The sequence below is a fragment of the Panulirus ornatus genome, chromosome 20, assembly GCF_036320965.1.
Source record: "Panulirus ornatus isolate Po-2019 chromosome 20, ASM3632096v1, whole genome shotgun sequence".
Classification (NCBI taxonomy): Eukaryota; Metazoa; Arthropoda; class Malacostraca; order Decapoda; family Palinuridae; genus Panulirus; species Panulirus ornatus.
In genome coordinates, this window is record NC_092243.1 from 67239965 (window position 1) to 67251969 (window position 12005).

Sequence of the window (12005 nt, forward strand, 5' to 3'; positions counted from 1 at the left end):
GTTACGGAAGACTGTTACGACTGTTTGGTGACCGTTAAGGAAGACTGTTACGACTGTTTGGAGACCGTGACGACTGTTAGGAGACCGTGACGAACGTTTGGAGACCGTTAAGGAAGACCGTTTACGACTGTTAGGACACCGTTACGACCGTTAAGGAAGACCGTTACGACTGTTTGGAGACCGTTAAGGAAGACCGTTACGACTGTTAGGACACCGTTACGACCGTTAAGGAAGACCGTTACGACTGTTTGGAGACCGTTAAGGAAGACCGTTTACGACTGTTAGGAGACCGTTACGACCGTTAATGAAGGCCGTTACGACTGTTTGGAGACCGTTACGGAAGACCGTTACGACTGTTTGGAGACCGTGACTACTGTTAGGAGACCGTGACGACCGTTTGGAGACCGTTAAGGAAGACCGTTTACGACTGTTAGGACACCGTTACGACCGTTAAGGAAGACCGTTTACGACTGTTTGGAGACCGTCTGTTTGGAGACCGTTACTACCGTTAAGGAAGGCCGTTACGACTGTTAGAAGACCGTTACGACTGTTAGGGAAGACAGTTATGACTGTTTGGAGACCGTTAAGGAAGACCGTTACTACTGTTTGGAGACCGTTAAGAAAGACCGTTACGACTGTTACGAGACCGTGACTCCCGTTAAGATAGACCGTTAGGACCGTTACGAAAGCCAGTTACGACCGTTAACAAGGACCTCTCCGTCCGTCCAAAGACCCATGAATGATGGCCAGCACAACAGCTTCCACGACGACCGTGTGACGAAAGTGTTATGTCGGCCACCAAAGACACCAGCGACTACCCTCCAGCCAACCTGACTCGTTACCCGTCATAATGCGACGACCCTTCAAGACTCAAGTCCTCCAGGTTACACATGGCTCCCTCCCACCATGCAAGGCCATCACAAAATGCCTTCTCAATACGAAAGGTCGACCTCAAATGCCCTCATAACTACAATATCGACTCTACGGTCCTTTTACAACAAGCAGGGACGGCATAAGGGATTGCTACCCACAACTCACCCCTCCTGCAGCCACACAACACTGAACTATTCATCCAGTCTACCATTTGAATGGTAAGTTCTCCTCATCCCCAAAAGAAGGTGTAAATAAAATGATTTCCTTCCTTCCTTCCTTCCTTTCTTCCTTCTTTCCTTCCTTCCTTCCTTCCTTCCTTCCTTCCTTCCTTCCTTCCTTCCTCCCTTCCTTCCTTCCTTCCTTCCTTCCTTCCTTCCTTTGAATCTCAATTTCTCCGTAACATTCCACAGTTTTATGCATCACAAAAAAGGCAGACCAAACTATACTTATACAGTAACTGCATCATTTAATGGACAATCTAGCTCTATGTATGTGTGGATGAAGTATCTCTGTTCCTGGCTACTATATATAGAAGAAACTGAACCTGGAAATCTGGGCAATCGAATACATACTGAGTAGTGAGGCATCTGTACGTGTGGGGTCACTAAGCCAGCCCTCATTAAGGAGAGTTAAATCGGTACATTTAACCCAGAGGCCAACACCAAATCGGGGGGAGCTCCGTCTGGAAAAAACACGTACCCCTTTTTCTATCTTTAATGCCCAGCAGCTATGAACATTCCTAAAAAAAAAAAAAAGACGGTCTGAATGTAGTGTTAAAAAGACCACCACGCGACGTATACAGAGGAACACAGACCACTTTCAAACACCAACGGACCATTGAGGGGGGGTTCCCTATCATAAGCACCTGGGTCTATTGAGGTTCACATATCACTTTAACGTTACGTTAAACGGGCCACAGAGGGAGGGAGGGGGCCATGATGATGGTGGTCCTCACCTCCACCTTATCGACGGCGGCCATGAGCGAGCCCAGCTTGGCAGGCCCCAGAACTGCGCCACGGCCGCCAGGCACTCGAGCGCCGCCTGGCGCACCCGCCGCTTCGGGTCGGCGACGCTGCCGCTCACCCGCTCCGCCAAGTCGTTCAGGTCGAACTCGTAGCTGGGGAAGGTCATGAGGGCGTAGATGACCAGGTTGATGCAGTCCTCCCTCACGCGGGACGACCTGTGGTGCAGGTTCTCGCACAGGATGGGCATGACGGCCGAGGGCGTGGCCGTCTGCAGCAGCTTTTGAAAGACTCGCATGTTCTCGATGCGCACCACGACCTTGGAGTCCCCGACGTGCCTGACCACCGAGTGAACCATCTGCCGCAGGTGCGCCGGCAGGCGGCTCCTCAGCAGGTCGATTAGGAGTCGGAAGATGTCCAGCACCGTCATGGATATCCTGAAGTTGTTGTCGTCGATCAGGGAGTCGAGGAGGGAGAGGAAACGCGGGAGGTGGGGCAGCAAGGGCGCGGCGTCCTCCAGGGACTTGACCAGGGTCCGCAGCTGCTCACAGCCCTCGGCCCGCGCCTTCCAGTCCGTCTGCAAATAACACCAGATGATAACAGCGTTACAGTCACTACCACACACACACACACACACACACACACACACACACACACACACACACACGTCAGCAAGGCTGTTACTCTCATCATTCACACTCATCACGGGGGGTCCACAGGTCTTGGTCCGCCATACACGGTAAATGACCAAATTACTTGGACAACAAAAAAGGCCACGAGATTCGGGGGGACGTGTTGTGTAAGGGCGTTACGCCATGACTGCAACGTTTAAATTCGCTCCAGTAGAGAGTACTGCTCACTTATATATCTGGGTTGGATCTTCCCTCCGCCTCTCTCGTTTACTCATGGGGAATCGAATGCCTCCCACCTCATTGAGCCTCAGGCTATCATTTCGCTTCACCCAGGCCTCCCCTTCCGCCGTGATGCCGCTGTTTTCTCTCTCTCTCTCTCTCTCTCTCTCTCTCTCTCTCTCTCTCTCTCTCTCTCTCTCTCTCTCTCTCTCTCTCTCTCTCTCCCCCTGGACCACAGGTATCCATTCGATCCCTGCGTCTCGTGAGTCGTCTGCGTGTGTCCCTGCCACTAAGATTTGGACCCGTGGCACGCGAATGGCTCCTGCTGCTTCCCTTGGTTTGCGTGTGGAGACCAACCACACGAGGATGGACCGTTTACAATACCCTCCTTTCTACACCCAGCGAAACTGTGGAATTCTCTTCTTCCTTTTGTCTTTCCCTCCTAAAACCTTTCTTCATTTAAGAGTCAGGTTCACAAACACGTAAGGAGCTGTGCTAAATTTCTCTTTTCTTCTTTATCTCACACTGCATATTTTTTCGTGTCATCCGAGATGGCCATTATCAATAACGCATGATTTCGTCTACGAAATGTTGATTATATAATCATCATAAGAAGTGTTCAAGGTTCGAACCCAGGCTGGCCTGCGCTGACTCATGGCCGTGTGTGTGTGTGTGTGTGTGTGTGTGTGTGTGTGTGTGTGTGTGTGTGTGTATGTGTGTGTATATGTGTGTGTGTGTGTGTGTGTGTGTGTGTGTGTGTGTGTGTGTGTGTGTGTGTGTGTGTGTGTGTGTGTGTGAAACAATAACGAGTTATTTCATAACCAAATGTTTATAACATCAGCGGAGTCTAAGTTTACACAAGTCCCCGACCATCACAGGATCATTCCGATGAAAACCTCTCACAGAAAACGACGTCGCTCTCTATCATGGGTGACTAAAGGAAATTAAATGACACGTATCTTGCCTTCATCATCTCTATTCACAGCAATATCGCCGTGGATTCAATCTGGGATTTATCATTATAAAAGAAAATTTTCTATTCTTTTGCCTTTACGTGAACTCATCTAATGTTTGTTTTTCTCTTCCAATATACGAGAGACCATTAAATTTTCCAACATCTGTATATAATCAAAATAATTATCAGTTCTGGTACATACTGTCATCGCACGGTATTCGTGTGGCTACTTAAAAACGGACCCCACTCTCGTTCATGAAGAAATAAAACAAATATATATATATATATATATATATATATATATATATATATATATATATATATATATATATATATATATATATATATATATTCTTTCTTTCAAACTATTCGCCATTTCCCGCATTAGCGAGGTAGCGTTAAGAACAGAGGACTGGGCCTTTGAGGGAATACCCTCACCTGGCCCAATTCTCTGTTCCTTCTTTTGGAAAATTAAAAAAAAAACGAGAGGGGAGGATTTCCAGCCCCCCGCTCCCTCCCCTTTTAGTCGCCTTCTACGACACGCAGGGAATACGTGGGAAGTATTCTTTCTCCCCTATTCCCAGGGATATATATATATATATATATATATATATATATATATATATATATATATATATATATATATATATATATATATATATATATATCCAATTCATTTTCTGTAGTTACCCTGACCCTTAAGAAAGAATTCAAAATCAAAGTATTGTCATTGACCTGATTCTTGTCATGTATTCCATGTAGGTTAAGTCGTAGTTCTTATCAATATGACGTATAACTTGACCTTATTCTGGTCCATCCGTCGTGGTCCAACAGACTCCCGTAACTTGAGCTGATGAAGTCATGGTTCTGAGCGGGTATAAATAATGTCCCTCACACACACACACACACACACACACACACACACACACACACACACACACATACGGGGTACGGACCTTTTGACATGAGCCAGCATAATGGTGGTCAGAAATGAGGCGATTATACCCTAGTCGTTAAGTCAATCAACGAGGCCATTAATGAGGTGTAATCACGTGTATTTATAGCGCTAAAGGGAGAAGAGCTGTACTTACACTCATCTGCCACACTTCTCCAAATGGCCAACTCGCTAAACTCCCCTCTTAAGAGAAATTTGACCCACAAGCTGCTATGGTATCACTCTTCTAACTTTCCAATTGATATGATATCATAGCCAGATATCTGCTATGTCCGGTAAAGGCGTGTCCACACTACTGACGAGATGGTCTGCTGGAGGACAGTACATGGGAAGGACAGGTGACACAAGACCTGATGGTCTATGACCAGGTTATCTGCTGGAGGACAGTACATGGGAAGGACAGGTGACACAAGACCTGATGGTCTATGACCAGGTTATCTGCTGGAGGACAGTACATGGGAAGGACAGGTAACACAAGACCTGATGGTCTATGACCAGGTTATCTGCTGGAGGACAGTACATGGGAAGGACAGGTGACACAAGACCTGATGGTCTATGACCAGGTTATCTGCTGGAGGACAGTACATGGGAAGGACAGGTGACATAAGACGCTCTGGGGGACAGCAATACTACCCCATACTCCCACCTGACGCCCTTTTGACACCCTCCTGGGGGACCCACACCCCAGAACACGAGTACACAGCTTCGCTACGGCGTACAAGCCCGTTCAAAAATAGTGTGGTGGGTGGGTGTGGTGGGTGTGGTGGATGGGTGTGGTGGGTGTGGTGGTGGGTGGGTGTGGTGGATGGGTGTGGTGGGTGGGTGGGTGTGGTGGATGGGTGGGGTGGGTGGGTGGGTGGGTGGTGGTGGTGGGTGGGTGTGGTGGTGGGTGGGTGTGGTGGTGGGTGGGTGTGGTGGGTGGGTGTGGTGGTGGGTGGGTGTGGTGGTGGGTGGTGGGTGGGTGTGGTAGGGTTGGGATGGGGGGGTAGTGGGTGGGACATTCCACACGTCCCATTGCGTCATGATAACCCAGTTACTTTTCTGGGTCGCGTGCTGGTCACGTGATCACGGGGGGGGGGGGGGTCTAATAAAAGGACTTAAAGAGGAATTATGGACATTTTTATTTAACTACCGTACGACCCTTGAGCACGACCGGAACGACCCTTTATGCACGATTTGGTACGGCCCGTTAGCCATGCTGGCCTAAGGTCTTCCACATAAACAGGAGGGGGTCAGGGGAATTTTCACAGGCCGTTGATCATGCATAAGGGTCGTGTACTGTCGTGTTCAAGGGTCGTGTACCGTCGTACTCAAGGATCGTATACCGTCGTACTCAGGGGTCATGTACCGTCGTACTCAAGGGTCGTGTACCGTCGTGCTCAAGGGTCGTGTACCGTCGTACTCAAGGGTCGTGTACCGTTGTGGTCATAGGTCGTGTACCGTCGTGCTCAAGGATCGTATACCGTCGTGCTCAAGGGTCGTGTACCGTCGTGCTCGAGGAACTAATCCACACCACCTCCTTATGAACCACCCAACCCCATCATGACACTGTGCAGTCAAACTGTGACCTTCCCTGTCGAGAGACACACGAGTGGTGATCACAACCTAACCTAACCTAACCTAACCTAACCTAACCTAACCTAACCTAACCTAACACGAGACCCCCATCCAATGAAGTACAGTGTAAAGAATATCACCTGTTATGATAAGACACACACACACACACACACACACACACACACACACACACACAACGCCAATTATATACATACACGGCCGTCCACAAGGAAAGAAAGAAAGGAAGAAAAAATGACTGAAAATTGTGTTCCAGTACCTGGAGCGTACGTAATTACAAGCAGGAGGTGGAAAAAAAAAATAGAGTAGCCTTAAAATATCATGCACCCCATTCTCTATAATTGTTAAACTAAGTTGGCTCACAAATGTTGTGTGATGATAAAGAGAAAAAAAAATAGTGTATTTGTAGGTCAAACGGCATCTAGATGTTTACTCAAAAGTCAGAAATACTTCTAAAATAAATCATATCTATCTTATTTCTAATCTAAGTGAAGTTCAATTTATTTCTAATCTAAGATAGATAATACCTGAGTTATTTCTAAGTTTACGGCAATCGATTACGTTCAACGATTGCCATACACGCCAATATTATTAACCAGAGAGAAATCTGGGCCAAGGTTGACTGCTCGATTTTCTAAATAAAGACACTTATTTTCCTTTTCCTTCTTGAATATATATATATGAATATCTTTATGGCCACATTTTTTTCTCCGTTTAGTAGCCAAGAACATTATTTGCTGGGACCATCAAAGCGATCGGCGTAATTACGAGTTTTATTATACAACCTGCACGGGATCTGTGGAGGGAAGGGTCGCGTCCCCTTGACATTCATCGTACATCAGGCAGCCATCCCACAGCTAGTGTTTACAGTGATGACTTAATGAGAGCAGAGGACGACACGACCCTTAAATACTACAGAATGACCCTTCAGAACGACAGTACGACTCTATTAACTTATTCCTATAACCCTGTTGTCTCTCTGGTGTGTGACACAGTCATGACAGGACAATAATAGGGAAATAGTATTGTTCTGTAAGACAGCATTTTTGTAGTCTGAGACCAGGAAGTAGGGGGAAGAGATATCGTACCACGCACGGTAGGTGCGTTTTCGTATCCTCGTTCGCATCCAGAGCTTCGTAAAGTCTCGCGACCTTAATTAACTTCAGTTCTCAGCCACTATATGATGTACGGTCACGTAATCATTAACAGATGGATACTGAAGAACGCTTCAGCATCCCGCCAAAAGCAGGTCAACCTGACCTAACTCACATTTCACACCTTTGTTATTATAGAGTTACCGTCTGAGCAACAGGACTCTCTTACACCAGAGACAACGATTCCTGGGGTACATCTAACAAGCTGATTAACGACTGAAGACCCTAATACCAGTCCTATACTGGATAGTAACAGGTAAGGACCGTGTCTAATCATTCTAAAAAAAGAAAAACGAAAACTAACTATTGAGCGATGTGTCTGTATCCAGCCGGACAGGCCAGTGTTCTTACTGGTTATTGCGTCAAGAACGTAAGAACATGGTACGTGTACGACAGACTTAACCTCTCCGGTACGACGGTACGACACTTTTTGTGGATAATCCATACCCAGGGGTCGTGCTGAAGGGTTGGTCGTACCGTAGTACCCAAGATCGTACCGTCGTGATGTAGGATCGAACCGTCATACTCAAAGGGTACGGAAGGTACACAATGGAGTCTTGTGGTACACGTAAAATATATATATTTTTTTTCTGATTCTTCCGTCTCGTTCTTCCCATGTCCTTGATCTGTCACTATTGCTTTCAAGGATCAGGAAAAAGAATCCGATCAACACAGATACATGGAAAAAAAAAAAGAGGTAAAGGTGGGGGGGGGCGAACTCTGAAATTAGCGGCTGTCATTCAAGTGGTCCGGTCTGAACTAGTTTGGGATCCGGGATTGACCAGTTCCCAGGAATGTGTATCAATACCGCGGGTAAATAAACCATCAGTGCGCGCGGCCGTTACACCTTCCGACTCGCCCTTGCGTTACTTTGGAAACACTAAAATGAATAAATTATCATTTGTAGCTCATACAATATATATATATATATATATATATATATATATATATATATATATATATATATATATATATATATATATATATAGAAGGCGATACAATTTACCAGATCTTTAAGGCATAATTTCTATCTAAATGTCTCTTAACTACTTCGTCATCTACGAAGACGTACTGTATGTACTGCCCTAGCGTCTACAATGGTCCAGTTCTCTACATCAGAGCTCAGATCTTTTGCCACTCCTTACTCATGGAACCCCCACACGCCACAGAGATTATATGTAGATTGCCTGATCCATCAGGGTACATATCACACCAGAAACCCTCACACGACGGCCAACCCTAACATGTAAACAGGATCTCTGTTTACATATGAGTACGATCTCTGTTTACACACGCATTTATTTTCCTGCGTCTTATACCAAATCCTCCTGACATACAGTGAGTAAAAAGGAATACATGAACAAATAAGACAAGACAACTGGGATTTTAATGTGAAGACGAGAAAATTGGGTCCGTTCCAAACTATGCAGGAGAGACCGGGCGTACCCAGCTAGTAACTAGTAAAGGAAGGAAAAAAGAGTAAAGGATCAATTTAAGGAGCAACGACGGTAAATTTTCCTTCAAACTCCGGAACCAGGGGAAACTTAGGCCTGGGGAACCATACCTATCACTGTGTTTTACCCGGAGTCTGAGTGAGTGATCCTACCCCCTTCCTTTAGCTGGACTTAAGAATTCAAATTCCTTCGGACTCCCACCACTACGCTATGTGGCTGACAATGTCCCAGCGATTTAAACTGGGAGATTAGTGTGTGTGTGTGTGTGTGTGTGTGTGTGTTTCTTTTTAAAGGTTTTGCCAGGAATCACAACAGAGGAGAAATTCCTTCCGGGAGAATTCAACATGGAAATTATTCATAAGACGCCTGGAATATAAGAGCAACCTATCAGTCACGGGAGGAAGGGATAGGCTTAATTACTGACTGATTGAGAGAGAGAGAGAGAGAGAGAGAGAGAGAGAGAGAGAGAGAGAGAGAGAGAGAGAGAGAGAGAGAGAGAGACGTGTGTTGGGTACATCCAACACCACAACACTGGATAACAATGTTATATATATATATATATATATATATATATATATATATATATATATATATATATATATATATATATATATATATATATATATACAGTTCTCGAGGATGGTGGCAGGAAGTTTAGTCCAGTCCAGAGATGGTCTTCGCTCCTTCCCCAAGCCTTTAAGTTACTGGTCCGAAGATGGTCCTCACTTCTTACCCAAGCCTTTAATTAAGTTCTTAGATTATTCAAAGCTTCGAGAATTGCGTTAACACAGTCTGGGTCGGATGTTGGAAAGGGCACGTGAGAGGAGACGACTTTCTTGGGTGTTGAAAGATATACGTATCTGCTGGGGATCTGAGGTGACTGCTACCCCGTGTAGCGTTGCAGAGAGAGAGAGAGAGAGAGAGAGAGAGAGAGAGAGAGAGAGAGAGAGAGAGAGAGAGAGAGAGAGAGAGACTGACATCAGCCAGGAACAGCTTCCCTCCCCAGCTGGGCCCATGAGTGGGCAGAGAAAGGTCGTTGGTATTTTCGAAGCAGGGGGAGGACCAGGTCGTCATCCTACAGTGTGCACTATACTAAGACTCGATCCCCGGGACACCACTGGCCACGGCTCTCGTGGCGGAAGGGCGGTTGGGGTGGAGTGTAGGGAAGCACGATCATATCAGGTTCTTCACCTAAGCCGCGCCGTCCTGCGTCATCATAGGGCTAACCATCCTAGGAGAAAGATCAGCGAAATATATGTGTATATATATGTCCTGAAGTGAACCGATCTGCTAGCGAACACCTGGCGCCTCTTCTTAGCAGCGATTGTCACCATACCATCCCACCTTGTCCACACCCAAGGAGCAAGAAAGCGGTGTTTCGACCCTCCTGTCGGCGTAGGAACTCTATAAACAACTTGTAATATTTTCTGAGACTCTCATTCCCTTCAAAGCCACGTATTTTCAATATTTTCTTCAGTGATGTACCCTAGATTCACGAGCTATTGTTGGTGGTGATGGCTGGACAAGCCAGAGGATGCGGGGTACCGTATGTGAAGCACTGGGTCCCCTTGAGATTAGTATTATCATCATCGCAGAATTTCGCGAACACCTTTCGAATTCGGGATGTCCGCGCGGGAACCACCCCTTGAAAAACCCCGTGCCCTGAGGTAATGGTGGCCAACCTCCATGCACCAGCATATTCTGGAATCATCGCTGAGACATTTCTTCGTCTGTTTTGACTCGAAAGAAGAAAAGAAAGGAGAAAGGTCACTTGGACACAAATCAATGAGAGGCGCTTGTGTTCCGTACCCGCTGTGATCACACCGACGGCCGTAGCTCGAGATGATGACCGGGGGGGTTCGAGCAAAGGCGTCACCTACTGTCACAGCCACTCGGTACACACACACACACACACACACACACACACAGCCCTGCCAGCATTACCTATGCATACCAGTGTTGCATGCGTATCAGCCCCACACCACCCCCATGATGCCCTATACCACGACTGTCCGACCTTTGATCGGCTGTGACGACTTGACCTTTTACCTGACCAAATCGTGCCTCTCTCTCTCTCTCTCTCTCTCTCTCTCTCTCTCTCTCTCTCTCTCTCTCTCTCTCTCTCTCTCTCTCTCTCTCTGGGCAGCCCTGACGATGGAACTTTACGATAACCTGTGGTTATACAACACCCCAGTCCACAACACCCAGGATGATAACCTGTGGTTATACAACAACACCCCAGTCCACAACACCCAGGATGATAACCTGTGGTTATACAACAACACCCCAGTCCACAACACCCAGGATGATAACCTGTGGTTATACAACAACACCCCAGTCCACAACACCCAGGATGATAACCTGTGGTTATACAACAACACCCCAGTCCACAACACCCAGGATGATAACCTGTGGTTATACAACACCCCAGTCCACAACACCCAGGATGATAACCTGTGGTTATACAACAACACCCCAGTCCACAACACCCAGGATGATAACCTGTGGTTATACAACACCCCAGTCCAGAGTACACCAAGCCATGTAGGTGATGGGGCGTGACACATCTCTGGCGTATTAAGGTTGAGTCACAAGTCACGAGAGAGACAGGTTCACTGCCAGCGGCGGTGGTACAGTATTATCGACTCCTGGCGGAAGGAGGACACATACCTCACCTTCCCCTCCAGGGCGAGGACCATACCTCACCTCCCACCCCCGGGCGAGGAGCCCAGGAGGGAGGAGGGACCTGAAAGGCCTTGGCCGGAACAGACGGGGACAGGAAGAAAGGGAAATCCACATGGTACGATGATACGACAGAGTAGCTGGAGACGCGAGAGGAGGAGGAGGAGGAGGAGGTCTCGTCTTGTTGAGGAGGAGGAGGAGGAGGTCTCGTCTTGTTGAGGAGGAGGAGGAGGAGGAGGTCTCGTCTTGTTGAGGAGGAGGAGGTCTCGTCTTGTTGAGGAGGAGGTCTCGTCTTGTTGAGGAGGAGGAGGTGGAGGTCTCGTCTTGTTGAGGAGGAGGAGGTGGGTGAACGAACGTAAGGAAGTGGGGGGTAAAGGAGGTAGGTTGTGAGAAGTGGTAGGAGACCCATCGAGCGTCCTGGGAAGACACAAAGGCGGATGTGTGGTGATCACACGACTCAAGACGACGGGGGGGACGACGTCGGGTCCTCCTGGTGGTTAGAGGAGGTGGATGAAAAGGTCAGACCACAACACCACCACCACGA

General features: G+C 47.3%; 1 protein-coding gene across 1 annotated transcript in view; it reads right to left on the minus strand.

The window, feature by feature from the left end:
* The window catches only part of LOC139756084 (TOG array regulator of axonemal microtubules protein 1), a 269423-nt gene that overhangs the window by 168877 nt on the left and 88541 nt on the right, over nt 1-12005 (minus strand). Inside the window, 2 exon segments of the mRNA XM_071675112.1 lie at nt 1829-1878; nt 1881-2412. Coding sequence (XP_071531213.1) covers nt 1829-1878; nt 1881-2412 — 582 coding nt within the window.